The sequence below is a fragment of the Diorhabda carinulata genome, chromosome 10 (genome assembly GCF_026250575.1).
Source record: "Diorhabda carinulata isolate Delta chromosome 10, icDioCari1.1, whole genome shotgun sequence".
Taxonomy (NCBI): domain Eukaryota; kingdom Metazoa; phylum Arthropoda; class Insecta; order Coleoptera; family Chrysomelidae; genus Diorhabda; species Diorhabda carinulata.
In genome coordinates this window covers 15,256,834-15,283,999 of record NC_079469.1, presented here as the reverse complement: position 1 = coordinate 15,283,999, position 27,166 = coordinate 15,256,834, and the positions used below count along the sequence as shown (strand labels likewise).

The 27,166-nt window shown below is 31.4% G+C and overlaps 2 protein-coding genes across 3 annotated transcripts; both read right to left on the bottom strand.

Annotated features, from left to right (window-relative positions):
- Positions 1-1,392: 1,392 nt before the first annotated feature.
- Positions 1,393-2,914, bottom strand: LOC130898922 (uncharacterized). Its single transcript, XM_057808522.1, has 3 exons — positions 2,881-2,914; positions 1,977-2,263; positions 1,393-1,919 (listed from the first exon to the last, which is right to left on the bottom strand). The coding sequence occupies exons 1-3, from the start codon at positions 2,912-2,914 to the stop codon at positions 1,449-1,451; spliced, it is 792 nt and encodes a 263-aa protein (XP_057664505.1). The 3' UTR covers positions 1,393-1,448.
- Positions 2,915-12,787: 9,873 nt separating this feature from the next.
- LOC130899057 (UDP-glucosyltransferase 2-like) lies at positions 12,788-26,633 on the bottom strand. 2 transcript variants are annotated; one of them, XM_057808789.1, is made up of 5 exons: positions 26,067-26,624; positions 20,792-21,126; positions 20,349-20,571; positions 18,360-18,582; positions 12,788-12,884 (listed from the first exon to the last, which is right to left on the bottom strand). In XM_057808789.1, the coding sequence occupies exons 1-5, from the start codon at positions 26,551-26,553 to the stop codon at positions 12,863-12,865; spliced, it is 1,290 nt and encodes a 429-aa protein (XP_057664772.1). In that variant the 5' UTR covers positions 26,554-26,624; the 3' UTR covers positions 12,788-12,862. The 2 variants fall into 2 exon arrangements, with proteins under 2 accessions (XP_057664772.1, XP_057664770.1); XM_057808787.1 differs by lacking the exon at positions 12,788-12,884 and adding an exon at positions 14,617-14,921 and having other exon boundaries at positions 26,067-26,633.
- Between the last annotated feature and the right edge of the window lie 533 nt (positions 26,634-27,166).

Sequence of the window (27,166 nt, the reverse complement as noted above, 5' to 3'; positions counted from 1 at the left end):
GACTTTCTCCTGTACTTTTAGCTAAACGGTATGCCCGCTGGACTAGTATTTTACGCCAATGAAAAGGTTAACGCCGAAGATGAAGCCTATTTTGAACATGGAATAGCAAACTCTGCGAGGGAGTCATGGAAGCAGCACAGCATCCATCCTGTCCTTTTAACCCTACCTTTTAGACGTGAAGGTTGATTTGGACTCATGGAGAGGACTCAGAGGAAATGGAATTGACCACGACCAAACAAAGCTGGAAGACACTTAATCGCTGATAGAGACTGAAGCTACTAGAAAGGGAAAACATGGCTTTAGTTATATGGCTGCAGACAAACCAAGATCATCATAGATGAGGCAAAAGAACTAAGTAAAGGTTGGGCAAAAGTCCTGTCATGTCTTGACCAGCTTTCATCAGTATGAGGTGAAAAATCCTTCGATTTGATGTTATGGAAGAATCCTTGGACTTAGGGAGGAAATGAGCAAACAAAACTGGAAGACACTCAACTGCTGATGGGGCCCGAAGCTCCTGAAGGAACACCATAAGATACTAGAAAGGAAAAACATGGTTATAGGTTGTAGGCAAATCAAAACCTCCATAGATGAGGTATAGGAACTGAGTTTACGTGGGGCTAAGACTTGATGTTTTGAAGAATTCCTGGATCTGGGGTTTATAGGAAATGAAAGTGCCTAGTTTTATGGCTGTAGATGAACCAAAACCTTCATAGATGAAGCAAAATAACTGAGTATACGTAGAGAAAAAAATCCTGTCATAGCTTCGACATATATCGTCAAGGTTTCATTAGAATGGGGAGAAAAATCCTTTGACTTGATGTTAAGGAAGAACCTTCCTTCAAAGGTAACGTATTTTGAAGAGCAAAGACAATTATTAACGAAAAGGCTTTCTTAGTATACAGAAATCATTCCATGCGACAAATATATTTACTCAACTTTTCCTTGTTTTCTCTAATTGTCCTATTTTCTCCATATTTATCAGTTTTCTTTATATTTAAACCATTACATAAGATTTACGACGAATTTTGACAGATAGTATGGAAAATTTAGCGTCAAATCTTTCAAAGATATTTATTGATTGGTCAAAAATTTGTTAGGTATGTTAGAATCAATTTTACGCTTGCAGCAAACACCAAAAGTTGTATATTTACATGGTTTATACCAAAAATATTTTCACGTTTGTTAAATTTCGAAATTTTTTATTGATATTAAACCTCGATCAGCAATTTGATGTATTTATCCACTCTACAGTCCCGATTTAGTATCTTAGACTTCTTTTTATCATCCTACACAACGGAGTCTGATATCTTGGAGCTACTTTAGTCGTTTTTCAGTCTCTGAAGAGGGAAAATCGGTTATCGAAATTAGTAAAACAAAAAAATATTAGTTGATGCTTTTTATTAAAAAAATATTCAATACAAAAATCCTAAGAAATAAAAGTCGCAACCCTAATGATGATAGTCGTATCCTCCGTAATTTTTTCCGTGGGCGGCGGCCGCAGCCCCCGCAGCAGCTGCGTTGGATTGAGCCAGATGCGCCGAAGCGGCCGCTTTTTGAGCTGCCTGTTCGGTTTGATGTAAATCGGCCAAACAATTCTGAAGTTGGGCGGAGATCTGGTTGATGCGTTGCTTAGCTTCGACCACCATAGCGTGCTGGGCGGCGGCAGCTTGCGCGGCTTCACCAGCAGCTTGACTAGCTTGCTGGGCTCCAGCTTGAGCAGCAGTCACTGCGGCCGTTAAAGCGTTCAATTGAGATTGGGCTTGGTGGGCGGTATTTTCGGCAGCTTGAGCCGTGGCTTGGGTTTGTTGATATAAAGCTACTTCACCTTGGAGCTGTTGTTGAGCTTCGTATAATTGTCTCTTCAAATTACTAGCAAGAGCTTGTTTACCTACTAAAGCGGCTTGTGCGGCTTGCGCGGCCTAAAACATATAACAAAGTACAAATATTTATTAATTTAATAGATTATATCGGCTTACCCCATGAGCAGCACTGGCTAAACTGCTTTTTATTCCGAAAGCAGCTTGACTTCCAGCTGTATGTTGACTTTGTACTGCATTATTAGCTTGTAAAGCTGAGTTATGTGCCAGACTAGCTAATTCAGCACCACTAGCTTTTCCGGTGTCGTAGTCTACGTGACCGTGTCCGTGACCTCCCAGACTATTATCATCGAAGTGACTGTAGGAAACGTAGGAACCTTCTGGATACGGTTCAAGAACTACGGGTTCTTTTTTATGCTTCACAGTTCCTGAAGAAACTGTTGATACTAGAATAAAAGATAATATTAGTTAGAAACAATTAAACAATAAGTAGTTGTAATATTTTGTACATATAGAGACAACTTGTGGAGGTGATGATTGGTTGGCATGATCTTTGGGTTCCTAGTTAACTTAGTGGACCTTCTGAAAGGTTCCAATTGAAATTATCGAAAGCTTCTCGACTCTAACATGTTTAATTTCACAAAGTAGTGCTTACACAACGAAGACTTGGCTTGCAGGTTATTTTTCCTACATCCACAAGTAATTGTCCACAATGTCTGCAGCATGAAGATGGTTTCTGGTTAAAAAGGCAGTAAGCGCACAGTAATTCCATAACTGGAGCAGTAAATGAGAAAATCAGAAGCTTGGGCTTTGATTATACTTAAAATGGGTTATGGACTCATTGATGGTGTTGCTGAACCCAATAAAACCAGAGAATCAATTTCGTGGTTGTCTTAATAACCAGGGATGATATTTCCCTTATTGTTTCTTATAAAATGCTCGTAATTTCGAATTTATAAGCTTGAGATTAAGTCTACGAAGAAGGTGATTTGTTCGGGTCCTAAAGATCATCTTCATGGTGTTGTAGAATGGAATGAAATTATTTTTTTTAATTAATACTTACAAGCAAATGCGAGAACGGCGAAAAACTTGAACATGTTCACTAGAAGCAGAAAAAAAACTGTCAGAATTCGATGTAAAATAAATTTTTCAAAATGAAATTTTTGAACGCGATTTACCAGCGATTGAAAAAATCACAAATTTTATATAACCATTAAAAGGTTCCTCGGAATATCAAATATTATCATCGATTTTTATGTACGAGAAAATTCAATGATTCAATGAATCAAGATTTTGTTTTATCACCAAAAGGGAAGCTGTTGGTTCAATTCACGTCGAAACTTATATCACGAAAATGTTCGTTGACCAATGTCTTTATCATGTCACTTTTTCGATGTTTTCTTTTTCAATTTTTGATACTATGAATTAGTTTCTAAATATTTTAACATTAAAAAAATCAAAATCATAACCTCAATATCATTCCACGAAACAAACAACTTTGGATTTTCCAATTTTTTGGTAAATAAATTTATAATATTGATCCCATCAAGTAATTTTGTCGATCTATCGAAACACGATGTCTCGAGATGTTGTTTTATCACCAAAAGTGAAACTGTCGGTTCATTTCTCGTCGAAACTTATATCACGGAAATATTCGTTGACTAATGTCTTTATCCTGGCAATTTTTCGATGTTTTTTTTCAATTTTTGATACTATGAATTAGTTTCTAAATATTTTAACATTAAAAAAATCAAAATCATAACCTCAATATCATTCCACGAAACAAACAGCTTTGTATTTTTCTATTTTTTGATAAATAAATTAATAATATTGATGCCATCAAGTAATTTTTTTGATCTATCGAAACACGATGTCTCGAGATGTTGTTTTATCACCAAAAGTGAAACTGTCGGTTCATTTCTCGTCGAAACTTATATCACGGAAATGTTCGTTGACTAATGTCTTTATCCTGGCAATTTTTCGATGTTTTTTTTTCAATTTTTGATACTATGAATTAGTTTCTAAATATTTTATCATTAAAAAAATCAAAATCATAACCTCAAAATCATTCCACGAAACAAACAACTTTGTATTTTTCAATTTTTTGGTAAATAAATTTATAATATTGATCCCATCAAGTAATTTTGTCGATCTATCGAAACACGATGTCTCGAGATGTTGTTTTATCACCAAAAGTGAAACTGTTGGTTCATTTCTCGTCGAAACTTGAATCACGAAAATGTTCGTTGACCAATGTCTTTATCATGTCACTTTTTCGATGTTTTTTTTCAATTTTTGATACTATGAATTAGTTTCTAAATATATTAACATCAAAAAAATCAAAATCATAACCTCAATATCATTCCACGAAACAAACAACTTTGTATTTTTCAATTTTTTGGTAAATAAATTTATAAAATTGATGCCATCAAGTAATTTTTTCGATCTATCGAAACACGATGTCTCGAGATGTTGTTTTATCACCAAAAGTGAAACTGTCGGTTCATTTCTCGTCGAAACTTATATCACGGAAATATTCGTTGACTAATGTCTTTATCCTGGCAATTTTTCGATGTTTTTTTTCAATTTTTGATACTATGAATTAGTTTCTAAATATTTTAACATTAAAAAAATCAAAATCATAACCTCAATATCATTCCACGAAACAAACAGCTTTGTATTTTTCAATTTTTTTATAAATAAATTAATAATATTGATGCCATCAAGTAATTTTTTTGATCTATCGAAACACGATGTCTCGAGATGTTGTTTTATCACCAAAAGTGAAACTGTCGGTTCATTTCTCGTCGAAACTTATATCACGGAAATGTTCGTTGACTAATCTCTTTATCATGTCACTTTTTCGATGTATTTTTTTCAATTTTTGATACTATGAATTAGTTTCTAAATATTTTATCGTTAAAAAAATCAAAATCATAACCTCAATATCATTCCACGAAACAAACAACTTTGTATTTTTCAATTTTTTGGTAAATAAATTAATAATATTGATCCCATCAAGTGATTTTTTCGATCTATCGAAACACGATGTCTCGAGATGTTGTTTTATCACCAAAAGTGAAACTGTCGGTTCATTTCTCGTCGAAACTTGAATCACGAAAATGTTCGTTGACTAATCTCTTTATCATGTCACTTTTTCGATGTATTTTTTTCAATTTTTGATACTATGAATTAGTTTCTAAATATTTTATCGTTAAAAAAATCAAAATCATAACCTCAATATCATTCCACGAAACAAACAACTTTGTATTTTTCAATTTTTTGGTAAATAAATTAATAATATTGATCCCATCAAGTGATTTTTTCGATCTATCGAAACACGATGTCTCGAGATGTTGTTTTATCACCAAAAGTGAAACTGTTGGTTCATTTCTCGTCGAAACTTGAATCACGAAAATGTTCGTTGACTAATCTCTTTATCATGTCACTTTTTCGATGTATTTTTTTCAATTTTTGATACTATGAATTAGTTTCTAAATATTTTATCGTTAAAAAAATCAAAATCATAACCTCAATATCATTCCACGAAACAAACAACTTTGGATTTTCCAATTTTTTGGTAAATAAATTAATAATATTGATCCCATCAAGTGATTTTTTCGATCTATCGAAACACGATGTCTCGAGATGTTGTTTTATCACCAAAAGTGAAACTGTTGGTTCATTTCTCGTCGAAACTTATATCACGGAAATGTTCGTTGACTAATGTCTTTATCCTGGCAATTTTTCGATGTTTTTTTTCAATTTTTGATACTATGAATTAGTTTCTAAATATTTTAACATTAAAAAAATCAAAATCATAACCTCAATATGTCACTAAGTAATTTTTTGATCTCGAAATAAATTTTTTAACGTACTTACTTAGTTGGTTCTCAGTGTATCTTAGGAGGAGGATGGTGAAGAGACTGACGACTCCATCAGAGCGCCGTTATTTATACTAAAGCGTAAAATTATTTTATTTGGAGGGGCTTAACTCAATTTCTGTTACTTCATTATTCCGATCTTAAAAGTGACAATTTTTAATTATAAATCTACTGATAACTTAATTGAAACATACAGGATCTAATAAATATGAATTGTGAAAGGAAATTAAGACTTTTTTTCAGTATATAAGGGTTTACGTCTTACCTGAGGGTTTTTGCGCTCGAAATTTATGAATTTAATATCTTAATTGTTTATAGAACGAATTTGAATTCAAATATTAAAACCAGATGTCATAAACTACAAAATTTACGAGGGTTGTACGATCTAACAAAGAAACAAACCAGAATTCTATATTTTTTTAATAAAACTTTGAGGTTAGGAATGTTTAGCTTTATTTTTTCCAAAATTCCTTTGTAAAATTTATAAACACACCAATCGTGGATTGTTCCAACAATTTAAAACCTTAGGGTTTCAAAATTACTGAAAATTCGAATCGAAAAACGTCGTTCAATGGAATCGATCAGTATTCTGCGCGCTTTTTCCATGACCTACGATAAATCGCTATATAGTTCCAGTCGTCTGAACAATGGTTTCGAATTTTCTATAACCAACGATGATTCATGATGAAAAGTTCGCTGTATTTAGTTCGGAGCGACGCACGATACAGTGGTTAGGTACCGAGTAAATATAGAAGGTATCTGAAGAATGATGTCGGTCATAAAAAGCCGATTGGAAACTCATGTTTTTAATTATTTACTTCGAAATAAAATGATTGAAGAAAAAATGCTCTGGGCCCGAAGGAAAATGTATCGCTAAAGGTTTCCCCAGGGGCCAGTACGGTCCTATCATCATTTTTTGTACTTTTCATGCGAAATAAATGTTTTCGTTATAACAAAAACAAAATTCCGTTTGCTTTCTTATCCTTTGAGCAATGATTTATCCTTTTACGAGGTCTGGTTATTAACTAGTTGTGGATACAAATTATAAAATGTTATATCTCGAATGAGAAAAACGATATCGAGATACGGTTTTCGCTATTTTAATGATAATTTATTTTTCTTTTGAAAAACCTACTTCTAAAACATGAAATAACGCGTTTATTTATTTTTTTATTTCAAATTTTCAAATAAACCATCTAGTTGTGGACCCAAATTATAGAATGTTATATCTCGAATGAGAAAAACGATATCGAGATACGGTTTTCGCTATTTTAATGATAATTTATTTTTCTTTTGAAAAACCTACTTCGAAAACATGAAATAACGCGTTTATTTATTTTTTTATTTCAAATTTTCAAATAAACCATCTAGTTGTGGACCCAAATTATAGAATGTTATATCTCGAATGAGAAAAACGATATCGAGATACGGTTTTCGCTATTTTAATGATAATTTATTTTTCTCTTGAAAAACCTACTTCTAAAACATGAAATAACGCGTTTATTTATTTTTTTATTTCAAATTTTCAAATAAACCATCTAGTTGTGGACCCAAATTATAGAATGTTATATCTCGAATGAGAAAAACGATATCGAGATACGGTTTTCGCTATTTTAATGATAATTTATTTTTCTTTTGAAAAACCTACTTCGAAAACATGAAATAACGCGTTTATTTATTTTTTTATTTCAAATTTTCAAATAAACCATCTAGTTGTGGACCCAAATTATAGAATGTTATATCTCGAATGAGAAAAACGATATCGAGATACGGTTTTCGCTATTTTAATGATAATTTATTTTTCTTTTGAAAAACCTACTTCTAAAACATGAAATAACGCATTTATTAATTTGTTTTTATTTAATATTTTCAAATAAACCATCTAGTTGTGAATACAAATTATAAAATGTTATATCTCGAATGAGAAAAACGATATCGAGATGCGGTTTTCACTATTTTAATAATAATTTATTTTACTTTTGTAAAACCTACTTCTAAAACATACGAAATAACGCATTCATATATTTTTTTTGTTTCAAATTTTCATATAAACCCTTTAGTGGTATACTTATAATTTTTTTCCTACAGTCGTAATACAAACTGTTTTCGAGATATGGCCGACGGCAGTTTTCGATTGTCCACCCAGTATATTAATTTTTCCACTACTTTTGAGCTATGAACAAGCAAACAACGAGAATTATGACCTACATTACCAACAGTTAAATAATATTTTATTTTTGAAATTATAAAATTGTTTTGATGATTCCGTTCGATTTTAATTATATAAATAAAAATAGAATAAACTTTTTCTGCTACCGGTTAAATTAATTTGAAATAAAATTTATTTATCTACTTATAACTTTCACGCGCTTGTTTTTGCTTTTGATTCGTAGTGTAAAAATTCGTGACTTTACGCTTTAATGCCGTTTCGTTCGAAAAATTTTGCGAATTTAAAAATAATCACGACCGTTTACGAACTAATTATAATCTAAGATTATTAACTTTTCTTATTTTTCGAAAATTTCAACTATTTCAATAGTGCAGACATTCAACTCAAAATTGTGTCTTTAATGCAGCTCCGATTTTCCTGAAAATTTAGATCCAACCTCATCCTACCCTCCATATCAAGATCTGCACACCTGCACGGTGTGCAAATCGTTTTTAAGGGGTGAAAATCACCCCTTATCGAAAAATACCAATATTATAGTTTTTCCCACTTTTTTTCAATTCAAATGTTTTTCGATTATGCAGAATGAATATCTTAACATATTGTATAATAGAAAAATTCTGAATTTCGAAGTATCAACCCTTAAAAATCGTTAAAAACTACCCTTCTGATGAAAATAATATAGGAACAAATCTTTTAAATATTTAAAACATCGCAATTTCATTTTTAATGTGAAAAATTCATAGAATTTTAATAAAATTCAATTGGTTATTAATTTTTACTGTTCAACCCTTAAAAACTACCCCTTTTTCAGAGAATGGAATAAAAATAAATCTAATGATTGCCAATTATTAGATTTATTTTTTGTATTAAAGTTTCTTGTCTTTACTTGAAGTAATTTTTCATTGTCTCTACCCTGTCATCCCTTAAGAACCACCCTTTTGAGAAAAAATTAAAAAAAAATTGTATGTAATGATGGTTAATGTTTTGATTTTGATTTTTTTCGGTATTCAAGTGTATTTTCCAAACACGAAGTGATTTTTCATTCTCAACACCCTGGCACCCCCTTAAGAACCACCCCTTTACCAAAAATACAATGAAAAAGTAGCGTTGAATGACATAAAATTTTTTGATTATACATTTTTCATGAATGAAAATTCATTAATTAAGTAACTCCATTAATTTCAAAAATATCACATCCTACAAAAAACCATTTTAAAGGTAATTTTTTGGCCTACAATCCTACGTATGTTAGAAGGGCTTGAGACCCTCCACAATTTATTTATAAAGGGTCAAAAGGCTGTGGATAACCAATCCTCGTACTACAGTGACAGATTAATTTGGTTATAACTCCGTCAATTTTTATGCTACAAAAAAAATTAAAAAAGCAAAATGATTGTCATAAAAAATCCTTTAATTTGACTGTTTATTTGTTTTTGTATCTTTTATAGTTATAGAGAAAAAATGAGCAAAAAAAATTTTTTGAAAAATAAAAAAAAAGTATTATTTAATGCTCATTTTTTTTTCAAATTATGCATTTCTAATCAGCCAAACTTCTAGATGTCGTAAATAATATCAAAATAAAGTATTTGGTACAAGGAATAAGTTTAATTTTGATTTTCAATGAAATGACATTATTTTAAGCCCAATTTTTTTTTAGCTTTAACTATTTTACACCATATCTCACTGAAATTTCAGTCGAAACGACTTGTATCAGTGGTCATTTGGAAGGACTTTTTAAGCTCCTTAAAAAGTATTTTATGACTTTTTGTCGAAAAATGTACCGTTTTTCCGTTATTTGAGGTTAAATCCTCAATTACGTAAAACAAAAGCTATTCAAGTATCTATAACTTGCTTTAGGTAAAACATTAAGATCTTAAATTATAGCTCAATTTCTTCATTTTTTTATAAGCTTCATTTTAGTTAATTACACTTTTTTCGATAAAATGCATCATTACAGAGTTATACGTAAAAAAATATTGAGAAATGCGTTTTTTTGAAAAAAAAATCGTACTTTTCAATTGCGAATTACTCAAAAACTATTGATCCGGCGAAAAAACTTTATACGACATTTTTTACTTCAAATTTACCAATCTTTCGATTTCTGCAGTTATTTTTTGTGAAAAATTTTCCACCCCCGAAAAGGGGTGGCATCCCCCCAGGGGGTTGCACACTTCGGCACCATATAGATCTCGCTTTTTGTATACACACCTATCATTTGACAAAATTTCAAATAAATCTGTGCTACATTAAAGAATTCCGAGTGGAAATACCTGGCCTATAATACGAGGGTTGTTCAGAGATATCACTAGTTGTCGATATAAGTTGTTTTGAAAATATTTTTTTTTACTATAAAACCACACCTTCTTAACGATTCAAGAGACCGTATTAGGATTTATTTTACGGTTTCGTTCAACCATCTTGGATCCTTGACATATTACCTTACACTTGATCCATTAGTTACTGCGCCCCTCACAATATCTTCTCACTTTGTAACTTGGACCTTCTTTTTTTTGTTTTGGCGTCTCTCTATCTTCTTCTTTGCTGCACTGATTCGAAATTCAGTAATTTCTATATTTTTGTACCAACAGTTCAATAGCATATTCCCTATAACATTTCAACGTCCACCGAAGGCGGAAGAATCCTTTGTTATTTTTTATTTTTACCGTATTCTTTTTTATCTGAGTAAAAATGGAACTATTATAAATCTATGGTATGAATTAGTATTTAATTTTCACGCTTGAACGTTTTTTTTCCACGTCTACTCAACCATATAAACGATATTTAATTGGTGCAAAAATTCTTCCAATGGTAAAGTAATTTTCTTTGAAATACAGAGTGTCCGTCAAATGCGAAGTAATTTTGATATTTTTTTCATTTTTTTTATTTTCAATGATAAATATTGGAACTTCGAAAAAATCTTGAAAATAGCAAAAATTCTTGAAATTTCACCTTAAAAATATTTGGAATTCTAAAAAAATCTTGAACATCCTTGAAAAATGATGGAAATTCGGAAAAATCCTGGAAATTAAATCAAGAATATTGGAAAATCTGGGAAATTCGAAAAAAAACGAAAATTCAATAAAAAATAATGGAAATCTTAAAAAATCATGGAAATTCTATAAAAATATAGAAGATTCCAAAAAATCTGGGAAATTCAATGAGAAATATTGGAAATTAGAAAAAACTATGGGAAACTGCATGAAAAATTTTAGGAAATTGGAAAAATCGTGAGAATTGCAAAAATTCTTGAAATTTCACCTTAAAAATATTTGGAATTCTAAAAAAATCTTGAACATCCTTGAAAAATGATGGAAATTCGGAAAAATCCTGGAAATTAAATCAAGAATATTGGAAAATCTGGGAAATTCGAAAAAAAAACGAAAATTCAATAAAAAATAATGGAAATCTTAAAAAATCATGGAAATTCTATAAAAATATAGAAGATTCCAAAAAATCTGGGAAATTCAATGAGAAATATTGGAAATTAGAAAAAATTATGGAAAACTCCATGAAAAATATTAGAAAGCTGAAAAAATCGTGAGAATTGCAAAAATTCTTGAAATTTCCCCTTAAAAATATTTGGAATTCTAAAAAAATCTTGGAAATCCATTAAAAATAATGGAAATTCGAAAAAATCCCGGAAATTCAATCAAGAATATTGGAAAATCTGGGAACTTCGAAGAAAAACCGAAAATTCAACAAAAAATAATGGAAATCTTAAAAAATCATGGAAATTCTATAAAAATATAGAAGATTCCAAAAAATCTGGGAAATTCAATGAGAAATATTGGAAATTCGAAAAAATTATGGGAAACTCCATGAAAAATTTTAGGAAATTGAAAAATTCTTGAAACTTTATTTGAAATTATTTGTAATTCTAAGAAAATCTTGGAAATCCATTTAAAAAAATGGAAATTCGAAAAAATCCTGGAAATTCAATCAACAATATTGGAAAATCTATGAAATTCAATAAAAAACCAAAAATTCAATAAAAAATAATCGAAATTTGAAGAGATTATGGAAATTCTATGAAAAATAATGGAGATTCCAAAAAATCTTAGAAATTCAATGAGAAATATTGGAAATTCGAAAAAATTATGGAAAAAATTCGAAAAATCCTAAAACTTTAACAAAACCATTAATAATTCTAGAAAACTTTGACCATTCTATAAAAAATTGGAAGTTATCAAAAAATCTTGATAATTTTCGATAAAAAAATTCGAAATTACGAAAAATCGAAGTAAATTCATAGAAAATATCAAAAAATCCAAAAAAATATCGTGATCTTTTGATAAAAAATATAAAACTTCAAAAAAGTATCGAAAAATTTGAGGTATTCGAAATTAAATGAAAAAAATTCGCAAAATGTTTAAGAAATCCAAAAAAAGAATATAGAAATCTCATAAATGCGAATAGTTTTTCGGAAAACGTGAAATAATTTGAAAAAACCATCGTAAATTTCGTATTCTTAGAGATGTGTCAAAAAACCTAAGAACATGTTTTATTTCTGACAGCTGTCAAATTTGATGTCTGACAGTTCTCCAATTCAAAGTCCGTGACAACTGTCAATAAAAGTTGTCGTTCCGTGCCTCAGCTTCCAATATTAAAATGCGGGCTTCTGGTTAATGGAATTTTTTTTTTTGTCTTTTCTCCTAGTCCAACAGTTAACGAACCGTAACTCTCACTGAGACAGCCTGTACAATATAAAGACATCAAAACTTAATTTTTCATTCGATTTTTCAACCAAAAGGTACTCTTTGTTCAACTCGATAAAATTTATGGTTTAGGAAATATGTAGATTTTTAGATCGTTCGCCATAAAGAAACATTCTTAAGAAAATTATCATAAATGAAAAAACTTTTCAATGCATTCAATGTTAAATCATTTGAGGAAACAATAATTTATTAGAAATGATGTTACGTAAAATCTTTATTATAATAAAGTGAAAATAAAATTAAATCGAGAGTGGTGAGTCCAACCACAGACTACACCTACTGAATTATATTCCAGTTTCTGAAAAAAAAAATAGTTTAATAATTATTTTAATCAATGTTAGTCACGAATGAAGAACTAAAGACGATGTAGAAAGTGATTTCATCAATATTATCCCTCAGATAATTTCCTATATTATCATACAAATTATTACAATTATTTTCGTTGTTTTTTGTAAAATTTTATATACAGACAAGATTGTTTTAATTCAAATTGAAAGTCTTCCAATCACTTCTGAACTATCATTACTAGTTTTTATTAAATCATATCTTTGTTATCGTCGATTTTGTATTCCAATCGGTACCACAAACATCAAAGTTAACGTGCATTTCGATAACCAAGTTATCATCTTCAGAGACTGATGAAGAAGATTCATTTTATTCACTTCAAATGACTACTTGGACACTTTATAAGGTACGCAGGCATCAAGGATGATCCGGAGTGCCGCTGGTGCATGGAGGAGGACGAAATTGCAGACCACGTTATCTGTGATGGCGCGGTTTAAACACCTGGACCACAACGACATCAAGAAGTTCAAGCCAAAGCGCCTGGTAGGCTTCTCGAAGGACGTCGGAGGCTTTGGTGACGTCAAGTGGGGCGCGACGGGCCTATCTGAAGGTCCAAGTGCTCAACGTCTTCACGGTCATCCACACCTACGAACTATGAAGGTATGCAGAAGATACGAGGAAGATCTGCGCTTGATTTAGGTGTTCTTCCAATTAGGCGAGGGGCAACCTCCCCAAAAATGAATCGAGCCAAATATAATATGAGAAAACGTGTTAATTGAGATAGAAAATGTGTTTCATATTTAAAAAAGGCGCCGCGCGAATTCGCCGAATTTTAGAATTCCATTGTAGCTGGACTGGACCGGCCTAAGTACCCATTTCGCGAGCTTGTTAGTAATAATATAATTATGCACAATTTATATTATTAAACCGAAAATTATTTCTTAAGGGCGGTCCTGTTATATGCTCGGTTTTGGCCTTACCAACCCTGATATGTTTTGGTTTACTATTTTTCTTCAATATTTCCAATAAAATGTATATAACTTTTTTTGCAGACCTTTATTTTTCGTTTGAAACTTTTTTTTTCCAAAAATCAATATCTTAAGAGGTATTTTATAAAATTTTAATAAATATAATATATAAAAAACAGAGTTTGGGGGGGCAAACAAAGCTTTGTTGACAAGAAACCTTTTCGGGATTATTTTTTCTAATAAAAAACAATATTTCCAAATTCTTAATAATAATATAACATTTGTTCACCCCCTGTAGATTGATTGATTCATTTTCAAAATAGTTCCTTATTTTTTAGTGTTTTTTTATCATGTTTTCCTTTTATTTTTTTACATTTTATAGATCTGGATTTTTTTATATGTACGTATTTTGAAATACAAATATTGATTAAACAAACTGACTAATTTCTTCTTTTGTTTGTTATACTTTGACCGCAGTACGTCATTATATTTTATAGTTTCCTCTAAACTGATGATTCAAAGTGATAATAACACGCAATAAATTATCACGAATTGATTATTCATTATAAATAACGATTTATATTGACACCGTGTATATTATTATTTATAACCTTATTGTCCTTTCAAATTATAAATTAATCACGGGTTGAAAAAAAGTAAATATATTACTCGAAATGCTAGTGCAGTAAATTCTTAGATAATTGAATGTATGTGATAGCACCGTTGCCAGATTTATAAAGTTTATTAGGTATAAGGGAAAATATAAATAAAACGAAATTTTCGTGATAAAAAAATGATTTATTCAACATTATTAAGATTGTTTCTTTTTTTGTGAATTTTTGTTAAATATTAGTCTAAAAATTAATTTAATTATTTGTATAAAAGCGTAAAAAGTAAATACGATAACAGCGATGACGTCTAGTAATAAATATTCTATCCATGATATATCTGCTGTAGGGCTTCTTAAATGTTTTGTTCCTTTATGCCTAATGACGTATTCTATCCACCACATCGCCCTATCTAAGGCCTTCATAGGTTGATCTGTCCATAGGTCTCGTAAACGTTCCATATTTTTTTTATATCTATAAATATAAACTTTACTGAAATATTTTAACAACCATGTATAATATCGCTTGATAAGTCGTTTGAATAACTAAAAAAAAACATATTTTTTGTCAAAAATCTATTTTATTCATAAATTTAATCTCCTTCAATGCAATTCATTCCAACGCTTCAACATACGACGTAGATGTCGTCCACCATGTACATCAGGTACCTTGTAGACCACTTCCATCGTGATATTCATGTTCAATGGACTTGTAAACTCCCAGAGGATATATATTCAACCAATTTCATAACCTATTTCCACGGGAATCCAATAGACGACGTAGATGTCGTCCACCATGTACACCAGATACCTTGTAGACCACTTCCATCTTGATATTCATGTTCAATGAATTTGCAAACTCACAGAGGATATATATTCAACCAATTTCATAACCTATTTCCACGGGAATCCAATAGACGACGTAGATGTCGTCCACCGTGTACACCAGATACCTTGTAGACCACTTCCATCTTGATATTCATGTTCAATGAACTTGTAAACTCACAGAGGATATATATTCAATCAATTTCATAACCTATTTCCACGGGAATCCAATAGACGACGTAGATGTCGTCCACCATGTACACCAGATACCTTGTAGACCACTTCCATCGTGATATTCATGTTCAATGAACTTGTAAACTCCCAGAGGATATATATTCAACCAATTTCATAACCTATTTCCACGGGAATCCAATAGACGACGTAGATGTCGTCCACCATGTACACCAGATACCTTGTAGACCACTTCCATCGTGATATTCATGTTCAATGAACTTGTAAACTCCCAGAGGATATATATTCAACCAATTTCATAACCTATTTCCACGGGAATCCAATAGACGACGTAGATGTCGTCCACCATGTACACCAGATACCTTGTAGACCACTTCCATCTTGATATTCATGTTCAATGAATTTGCAAACTCACAGAGGATATATATTCAACCAATTTCATGACCTATTTCCACGGGAATCCAATAGACGACGTAGATGTCGTCCACCGTGTACACCAGATACCTTGTAGACCACTTCCATCTTGATATTCATGTTCAATGAACTTGTAAACTCCCAGAGGATATATATTCAACCAATTTCATAACCTATTTCCACGGGAATCCAATAGACGACGTAGATGTCGTCCACCATGTACACCAGATACCTTGTAGACCACTTCCATCGTGATATTCATGTTCAATGGACTTGTAAACTCCCAGAAGATATATATTCAACCAATTTCATAACCTATTTCCACGGGAATCCAATAGACGACGTAGATGTCGTCCACCGTGTACACCAGATACCTTGTAGACCACTTCCATCTTGATATTCATGTTCAATGAACTTGTAAACTCACAGAGGATATATATTCAACCAATTTCATAACCTATTTCCACGGGAATCCAATAGACGACGTAGATGTCGTCCACCATGTACACCAGATACCTTGTAGACCACTTCCATCTTGATATTCATGTTCAATGAATTTGCAAACTCACAGAGGATATATATTCAACCAATTTCATAACCTATTTCCACGGGAATCCAATAGACGACGTAGATGTCGTCCACCATGTACACCAGATACCTTGTAGACCACTTCCATCGTGATATTCATGTTCAATGAACTTGTAAACTCCCAGAGGATATATATTCAACCAACTTCATAACCTATTTCCACGGGAATCCAATAGACGACGTAGATGTCGTCCACCATGTACACCAGATACCTTATAGACCACTTCCATCTTGATATTCATGTTCAATGAACTTGTAAACTCCCAAAGGATATATATTCAACAAATTTCATAACGTATTTCCACGGGAATCCAATAGACGACGTAGATGTCGTCCACCATGTACACCAGATACCTTATAAACCTCTTCTGTCGTGATAAGCTTGTTCAACGATTTTTTAAATCCCCATGGTATATATAATCGACAGATTTCCACGGGACTCCACGAGACGACGTAGACGCCGTCCACCAAGCGCACCAGGTACATCGTAGACCTCTTCTGTCGAGATATTTGTGTTCAACGATCTCGTAAACTCTCAGGGTATCTATGGTCGTCCAATTTCATAACTTATTTTCACGAAAATCCACTAAACGACGTAGATGCCGTCCACCATGCGCACCAGGTACATCGTAGACCACTTTTGTCGTGATATTTATGTTCAATGACATCGTAAGCCCCCAGGGTATCTATATTTCGCAAATTTCTTAACGAATTTCCACGGGACTTCATGAGACGACGTAGATGACGTCCACCATAAGCAACAGGTACCTTGTAGACCTCTTCTGTCGTGATATTTGTGTTCAACGATCTCGTAAACTCTCAGGGTATCTATGATTGTCCAATTTCATAACTTATTTTCACGAAAATCCAATAGACCGTGTAGATGTCGGCCATCCTGAGCACTAGGTACCTCGTACATCACTTCAGTCGTGTTATTCGCATTCAACAATCTTGTAAACCTTCATAGTATATATATTCAACCAATTTTATAATGTATTTTTACGGGAATCCAATAGACGACGTAGATGCCGTCCACCATGCGCACCAGGTACCTATTAGACCACTTCGGTCGTGATTCTCGTCTTCAGCGATCTAGTAAAATCTTGTCAAATTGAATTTATTACATACAATATTTTTCCAGTTATAAGTTTCCCTAGGCTCTTTCGAATCGAATGCACTTTGTTACATCTTAATGCTCAGAAATCCCTAAGTTCTATAAATAATTTCCTGGACTATTATTCTTCTTTTGTGCTCCATTTCTTTAACTATAGGTAAGAAAATATCTACAACTTTTTAAATTATAAAAAAAAGGAGAAAAATTGCAAGTATTAAAAACGAGTTTATGTCGTTGATCGAATCAATCGACCGATTAATTTACATCGATTCATATTATTATACAAAACCAATAATGCTACGGAGCGATGTTGTCAAAATACTCAAAACATCTAACAATTTAAAATAAAATAACTCGTTTAAGATAGAAAAATAATATTAGTAAACAAATAATAGTAAAAAATCATTATATCAATTACAAAAAACAATAATGAACAAAGTTTTTAACGATTATTTGTTATTAAATAATAAAATTATTTTGTTAAACGTGACAACGTTGTAGAATCGTAAACACAGGAGGCGCCATTTTGATATTTTAAGTTGTATAGTTTGAAAGTGTTTTGGTTCATGTTTTTAGATTAATTCTATTATTTCCGACTTCGTGAGTGTTTTAAATAAAAAATATTTCGTCAGTGTGATAAATACGGTGTAATAAATTGTAAAATAACTATAGATCACGTAGAACTAAAACAAAAAACCAAATAACCAAGTATTTAAAGTGTCGTGCAAGTGTAATTTGAAACCTGGGGGTGAGTCACGACTTTTATAATTAAAAACTCACTTTGGATTTTCTGCTACTTCGATTATGGCTGCTGTTAATTGTTGTTTTGTGAAAGTTACGAAATCTAAATGAATAGCTACGCCTAAATCCTCTGATAACCGTTTAGCGTTCATTTCTTGATCAGCTATGAAAGGTATAGCAACTATAGGTACTGCTCTCGATACGGCTTCTTCGGTTGATTGTAAACCGCATTGTGATAGGAAAACTTTTACGTTAGGATGGGCTGAAATGTACAAGTCACCAAATTTTAAATTGTACCAACATAATCGAACAGGACCGGCTTTACTGTCCATTTCGTGAACTAAATGTAATATTTATGATTATCATAAGGAGATTACGATTTCTGTGGTAGATGAATTTGATCGAATGGGAGTCTGAGAAAAAAAATTATGCTTCGAATAACATTAGCAGAGTCCAGGGATGGACTCTGTTAAATTTAGAGGCCATGGAATTGGTAATCGTGCCGTTATTATTTGGAAATGGGGTCTAAGCTATTTTTGATCATAAGACATAGAAAGATTGACAATTTTTTTTATTTTTTCGTGGTATTTAGGATAAAAATTATACCTAAATATGATAATTAAAATTTCTTTGTGAATAAAAAATCCAATTTTTCCGATTTGTATCAGAAAACTGTGCTTGGTTTTTTATTTTATTTTTTTTTCGAAAAATGTCCTATTTTTTCGTAATGTATTTAGAATATTAATTTTTTATTTTTTTATGAATTTATAGAGAATAACTAAGTTTTAACTTCGTTAAGATTTTCGAAATTTTGGTTTCCAAACTTAGATCCAGTTTTTGTTTCAAGGGGGTCCAAAAAAATGAACAAAATCGAAGTTAAATACAGAAAATGTAAATTTCTAAATTTGCTATTATTTCATAGAGAAAAACAGAAAAAACTCAAAATATTCAATTCATGATATTTTTTTTCAAATTGTTCGTTTTAATATCTAGTTTTCAAAAAAATACTGTTTTCTAAAAAAAATACACTTTTCGGAAACAAATCGAGACATTTTTGGATTTTATTTTTCAAAAAAGTATCGAAATTTTGGTTTCCAAACGTAGATCCAGTTTTTGTTTCAAGGGGGTCCAAAAAAATGAACAAAATCGAAGTTAAATACAGAAAATGTAAATTTCTAAATTTGCTATTATTTCATAGAGAAAAACAGAAAAAACTCAAAATATTCAATTCATGATATTTTTTTTCAAATTGTTCGTTTTAATATCTAGTTTTCAAAAAAATACTGTTTTCTAAAAAAAATACACTTTTCGGAAACAAATCGAGACATTTTTGGTTTTTATTTTCCAAAAAAGTATCGAAATTTTGGTTTTCAAACGTAGATCCAGTTTTTGTTTCAAGGGGGTCCAAAAAAATGAACAAAATCGAAGTTAAATACAGAAAATGTTAATTTCTAAATTGGCTATTATTTCATAGAGAAAAACAGAAAAAACTCAAAATATTCAATTCATGATATTTTTTTTCAAATTGTTCGTTTTAATATTTAGTTTTCAAAAAAATACTGTTTTCTAAAAAAATACACTTTTCGGAAACAAATCGAGACATTTTTGGTTTTTATTTTCCAAAAAATTATCGAAATTTTGGTTTTCAAACGTAGATTCAGTTTTTGTTTCAAGGGGGTCCAAAAAAATGAACAAAATCGAAGTTAAATACAGAAAATGTAAATTTCTAAATTTGCTATTATTTCATAGAGAAAAACAGAAAAAACTCAAAATATTCAATTCATGATATTTTTTTTCAAATTGTTCGTTTTAATATCTAGTTTAAAAAAATACATTTTTTGGAAACAAATCGGAGAATTTCTGGATTTTATTTCCACAAAAAATTTTGGAATTCTAGTTACCAAACTTAGAGCTAATTTTTATTTATTTATACACCGAAAAAATAAAAAAAAAACACAAAAAACGTATTGAAAATATAATTTTTTTATAACCACCCCACTTTCAAACATTCACCGTGGAAATTCTTACCTAATACGTCCTTTTGTGGTAACCATTTTTTTATAATCACATTTTTTGGTTGATTAGGTAAAGTATCAGATTCAAATTTCCACAAAATTTTATAAGGCAACTCCGCAAAACTTTCTACAAGAATATTTCTAACTCGTTCTGGTATATTTATACTTTGTACATTCGATCCTAGACTGAAGTATACAACTCCTTCTTTAGATTCGTCCAAAAAAGTTTGTAAATCCTACAAAAACATCAAATAATTTTCGCAAACTTTCGACTCAAAATTCGTACAAATTTCGTTACGATATTTTAGTAAAATTTGTGTGATTTATGTGGTTTCAAATGTAAAATAGGATCGATAGCGCAATGGTTCATAAACGCTGCTCAACATTTCAATTTGTTTTAATTTTTTCATATAAAAATAAAGCAAATATGATAATTTTTTTCGATAAAATACTCACTCGGGGTAATGCCTCAACGGGCTTAACATGAATACTTTCCAAACTAATAATTGTAGGTATAGTCGATCTGGGTGGGCTCAAGAAGGGGTTTGTAGATAACAGTAATAGACTCATATTCCCTTCAATTTCCCCCATATAAGGCAAATCGTTTCCTAAGTATCTTCTAGCCAATTCGTCAGATTTCGGTAGAATCACAAAATGGCGATAAAACCTAACGAACGCATAATATAAACTGCTCTTTAATCTTTCGTAGAAAGTCAAACGACCGTTGTAGGGTAGAAACATTTCTGAATACAATGACGGTGGGTTAGGATTGCCCATGGCGAAATGACTACCTGCAAACGTAATATAGTTTCTTTTGAAAATACACATTTTTCGTTCAAATTTCGTGGTAAATTCCAAATTTTCAATTTATACACATATTCGAAAAGCTTCGGTGCTCGGTACGGCCAGATTTATACCTTATTGACTCTATTTTCGAGTTTTGATTACTAATGACATATTTATGACGTGGTTTTGACATTTGTCACTACCTCTCGATTTTTATCGATGTTTAACTAAATGCATTTAATAATTATGGTTTTGTTTTATTTTTCCCGTCCTTTCCCCCAAAATCTCCAGCTTTGTTAACTTTATGAAATCTATAAACGTGTATATTAAGATCAAGCATGCATTGACCGGTCAAGGTTATTTTTTTACCAAAAAATAACTCGACAACAACAACATAGACCATTCATTATAAAGCTAAGATTAATGGCATAAGTTCAGCAACGCTCATAAGTTTGGCAATGCTGAGGAAAAAGATTAAAACGGAACATGTTTGTGCTTCAGACAGTTGTGTGTGTGTGTCACGTCTAGTAGACGCGTTTTTAGAATAAATAATAAGAGAATTGCTCGACCAAAAACTTGACTATAACATCGATTATGTTACTGAATGAAAATCGTTGATAACCAGTTGAGAAAAGTGATTTTTCTACAAAGAAAAGTCTCCAAATTTAAAATAATAGTGAACTGGCTCAAATAAATTGCCTCAATTTGTTTTAAGAGGAAATAATAAGAAAATTGTTCGACGAAAAGCTTGACTATAAGATCGATTCTGTTACTAAATGAAAATCGTTGATAACCAGTTGAGAAAAGTGATTTTCCTACAGAGAAAAGTGTCCAAATTTGACATAATAGTGAACTGGCTCAAATAAATTGCCTCATTATGTTTTAAAGAGAAATATTAAGAAAATTGATCGACGAAAAGCTTGTCTATAAGATCGATTCTGTTACTGAATGAAAATCGTTGATAACCAGTTGAGAAAAGTGATTTTTCTACAAAGAAAAGTCTCCAAATTTAAAATAATAGTGAACTGGCTCAAATAAATTGCCTCAATACGTTTTAAGTGAAAATAATAAGGAAATTGTTCGACGAAAAGCTTGACTATAAGATCGATTCTGTTACTGAATGAAAATCGTCGATAACCAGTTGAGAAAAGTGATTTTCCTACAGAGAAAAGTGTCCAAATTTGAAATAATAGTGAACTGGCTCAAATAAATTGCCTCAATACGTTTTAAGTGAAAATAATAAGGAAATTGTTCGACGAAAAGCTTGACTGTAAGATCGATTCTGTTACTAAATGAAAATCGTCGATAACCAGTTGAGAAAAGTGATTTTCCTTTAGAGAAAAGTGTCCAAATATGAAATTATAGTGAATTGGCTCAAATAAATTGCCTCAATATGTTTTAAAGAGGAATAATAAGAGAATTGATCGACCAAAAACTTGACTATAAGATCGATTCTGTTACTAAATGAAAATCGTCGATAACCAGTTGAGAAAAGTGATTTTCTTATAGAGAAGAGTGTCCAAATTTGAAATAATAGTGAACTGGCTCAAATAAATTGCCTCATTATGTTTTAAAGAGAAATAATAAGAAAATTGATCGACGAAAAGCTTGTCTATAAGATCGATTCTGTTACTGAATGAAAATCGTTGATAACCAATTGAGAAAAGTGATTTTCCTATAGAGAAAAGTGTCCAAATTTGAAATCATAGTGAACTGGCTCAAATAAATTGCCTCAATATGTTTTAACAGGAGATAATAAGGGAACTGTTCGACGAAAAGCTTGACTATAAGATCTATTATGTTACTAAATGAAAATCGTTGATAACCAGTTGAAAAAAGTGATTTTCCTTTAGAGAAAAGTGTCCAAATATGGAATTATAGTGAATTGGCTCAAATAAATTGCCTCAATATGTTTTAAAGAGGAATAATAAGAGAATTGATCGACCAAAAACTTGACTATAAGATCGATTCTGTTACTAAATGAAAATCGTCGATAACCAGTTGAGAAAAGTGATTTTCTTATAGAGAAGAGTGTCCAAATTTGAAATAATAGTGAACTGGCTCAAATAAATTGCCTCATTATGTTTTAAAGAGAAATAATAAGAAAATTGATCGACGAAAAGCTTGTCTATAAGATCGATTCTGTTACTGAATGAAAATCGTTGATAACCAATTGAGAAAAGTGATTTTCCTATAGAGAAAAGTGTCCAAATTTGAAATTATAGTGAATTGGCTCAAATAAATTGTCTCAATATGTTTTAAAGAGGAATAATAAGAGAATTGATCGACCAAAAACTTGACTATAAGATCGATTCTGTTACTAAATAAAAATCGTCGATAACCAGTTGAGAAAAGTGATTTTCTTATAGAGAAGAGTGTCCAAATTTGAAATAATAGTGAACTGGCTCAAATAAATTGCCTCATTATGTTTTAAAGAGAAATAATAAGAAAATTGATCGACGAAAAGCTTGTCTATAAGATCGATTCTGTTACTGAATGAAAATCGTTGATAACCAATTGAGAAAAGTGATTTTCCTATAGAGAAAAGTGTCCAAATTTGAAATTATAGTGAATTGGCTCAAATAAATTGTCTCAATATGTTTTAAAGAGGAATAATAAGAGAATTGATCGACCAAAAACTTGACTATAAGATCGATTCTGTTACTAAATGAAAATCGTCGATAACCAGTTGAGAAAAGTGATTTTCTTATAGAGAAGAAGGTCCAAATTTGAAATAATAGTGAACTGGCTCAAATAAATTGCCTCATTATGTTTTAAAGAGAAATAATAAGATAATTGATCGACGAAAAGCTTGTCTATAAGATCGATTCTGTTACTGAATGAAAATCGTTGATAACCAATTGAGAAAAGTGATTTTCCTATAGAGAAAAGTGTCCAAATTTGAAATTATAGTGAATTGGCTCAAATAAATTGTCTCAATATGTTTTAAAGAGGAATAATAAGAGAATTGATCGACCAAAAACTTGACTATAAGATCGATTCTGTTACTAAATGAAAATCGTCGATAACCAGTTGAGAAAAGTGATTTTCTTATAGAGAAGAAGGTCCAAATTTGAAATAATAGTGAACTGGCTCAAATAAATTGCCTCATTATGTTTTAAAGAGAAATAATAAGAAAATTGATCGACGAAAAGCTTGTCTATAAGATCAATTCTGTTACTGAATGAAAATCGTTGATAACCAGTTGAAAAAAGAGCTTTTCCTACAGAGAAAAGTGTCCAAATTTGACATAATAGTGAACTGGCTCAAATAAATTGCCTCAATATGTTTTAACAGGAGATAATAAGGGAACTGTTCGACGAAAAGCTTGACTATAAGATCTATTCTGTTACTAAATGAAAATCGTCGATAACCAGTTGAGAAAAGTGATTTTCTTATAGAGAAGAAGGTCCAAATTTGAAATAATAGTGAACTGGCTCAAATAAATTGCCTCATTATGTTTTAAAGAGAAATAATAAGATAATTGATCGACGAAAAGCTTGTCTATAAGATCGATTCTGTTACTGAATGAAAATCGTTGATAACCAATTGAGAAAAGTGATTTTCCTATAGAGAAAAGTGTCCAAATTTGAAATTATAGTGAATTGGCTCAAATAAATTGTCTCAATATGTTTTAAAGAGGAATAATAAGAGAATTGATCGACCAAAAACTTGACTATAAGATCGATTCTGTTACTAAATGAAAATCGTCGATAACCAGTTGAGAAAAGTGATTTTCTTATAGAGAAGAAGGTCCAAATTTGAAATAATAGTGAACTGGCTCAAATAAATTGCCTCATTATGTTTTAAAGAGAAATAATAAGAAAATTGATCGACGAAAAGCTTGTCTATAAGATCAATTCTGTTACTGAATGAAAATCGTTGATAACCAGTTGAAAAAAGAGCTTTTCCTACAGAGAAAAGTGTCCAAATTTGACATAATAGTGAACTGGCTCAAATAAATTGCCTCAATATGTTTTAACAGGAGATGATAAGAGAACTGTTCGACAAAAAGCTTGACTATAAGATCTATTCTGTTACTAAATGAAAATCGTTGATAACCAGTTGAAAAAAGAGATTTTCCTACAGAGAAAAGTGTCCAAATTTGACATAATAGTGAACTGGCTCAAATAAATTGCCTCAATATGTTTTAAGTGGAAATAATAAGAGAATTGATGGACCAAAAGCTTGACTATAAAATTTTAAAACGAAACATGTTTGTGCTTCAACAGTTGTGTGTGTGTGTGTGTGTCACGTCGCGTAGACGCGTTTTCATAATCAATAATCGATTCAAGTTTACGCTTCGAAAAAGAGTTTTTTTACGAAAAGCGGATCACGAACCGAATTTCAACAAAAATTTCCGAACTAGCCGCTACCAAATCGTTCAATTGCGCAGAAGTTTTTGAAAACGGGCTCTGTTGACGACGCGCTAGTACCTCGGATGGAGCAACCTCCAAGCTGAACGTCAATCGACATAACTGCGTGTACTGGAATGACCAGTATCGTCACGTCTTTATTTGAGAAGAATTAAAATTGCCTGGAGAGTGTATGTGGGCAGGTGTCCATGCGGAAGATCTTCTGTATCCGTACTTTTGAGGGTCAATACTCGAAGATTTACGTTTACGATCTGCTTTGGAATGCATTGATCAAGATGGACATCAATTTGAATTTGTGGAACCGTTCGGGATATTCATACTGAATACACTGTTTCGACGAGACTGAAGACTGTTTACACCAACACTCCCAATTACACTGTCCGACCCGCGTTTCGATAACCAAGTTATCCACTTCAGAGACTAAGTTTACCTTCAGTCTCTGAAGACGTTAACTTGGTTATCGAAACGCGGGTCGGACAGTGTATATTGCATTTTTTGCTCTTAAGGCACATTTGACCGACTGACCGACACTTTCTTCCGTGTATGACGTAACGATAAAGGTCACTTACCTATATAGGCCCCCATCGAGGACACACCAATCAACGGCGCACGAAATTTCGCTGCTAAGCTGTATAATATCGGCGATATGTAAGTTTGAGCTATAACCACATCGAAATTTTCTTCAGTATTATTATAAATTTTGATGAATTGGTCGTTTTTCAAAATGGCTTCCGCGAAATCGTAATGCATATTGAATATCTTGGGTATTTTGGTATGTATGCCGTTCTGTTTGTTCATGAAAAATTGGAAACCGTGTCTTTGTATGAGTTCGTTGTTTGATCCGCCGACGTCGATCTCGGTGAGGTTCACCAGAGAAGGATCTTTGAGTGGTTTGGGGGTGACGACGATGACTTCGTGACCTCTTAACGATAATTCCCGCCATATTGGTTGAAATACTCGTTGATGACTTACCGCAGGCATTTGGAAAACACATAATATTCTAGCACTATCAACATAATTCAAAATTAATAGAAAAATCAAAAAAAGCAAAGTCATCTTCTTCGTTGTGAAATCTATAAACGACTGGAAACTTTTTGGTTGTTGAGATTGATTAGTTATAAAAGAAAACAAAAGTTTATCTGTGTTTAGTATGCAGATAATGTTATATAATTACTTAATGATGGCGTAGAATGTAAGACAGGGTCGTATTAAGGAAGATAATGTGTTATAAATCACAATGAAGTTAATGATATACATTCTAATTTGAAAATCAGTTTTCTTTGCGTATGAAAGGGGGAATAATACGACGAAAAGTTCGGGTGTATCGTTAATTGTGTTTCAAGAAGGCAGCCGTTGAGAAAAGTGATTTTCCTACAGAGAAAAGTGTCCAAATTTGAAATCATAGTGAACTGGCTCAAATAAATTGACTCAATATGTTTTAATGAGAGATAATAAGGGAATTGTTCGACGAAACGCTTGACTATAAGATCTATTCTGTTACTAAATGAAAATCCTTGATAACCAGTTGAGAAAAGTGATTTTCCTATAGAGAAAAGTGTCCAAATTTGAAATAATAGTGAATTGGCTCAAATAAATTGCCTCAATATGTTTTAAGTGGAAATAATAAGGGAATTGTTCGACGAAAAGCTTGACTATAAGATCGATTCTG

Coding starts and splice junctions, on each gene's coding strand:
- LOC130898922 (XM_057808522.1), bottom strand. CDS start 2,914: ATGTTCAAGTTTTTCGCCGTTCTCGCATTTGCTT. Junction 2,264..2,880: donor CGCCGTTCTCGCATTTGCTT/GTAAGTATTAAT, acceptor CTTTTATTCTAG/TATCAACAGTTTCTTCAGGA. Junction 1,920..1,976: donor TAGCCAGTGCTGCTCATGGG/GTAAGCCGATAT, acceptor TATATGTTTTAG/GCCGCGCAAGCCGCACAAGC.
- LOC130899057 (XM_057808787.1), bottom strand. CDS start 26,553: ATGACTTTGCTTTTTTTGATTTTTCTATTAATTTTGAATTATGTTGAT. Junction 20,572..20,791: donor CCGTTGAGGCATTACCCCGA/GTGAGTATTTTA, acceptor ATGTTTTTGTAG/GATTTACAAACTTTTTTGGA. Junction 14,922..18,359: donor GAAGTAGCAGAAAATCCAAA/GTGAGTTTTTAA, acceptor TTATATTTATAG/ATATAAAAAAAATATGGAAC.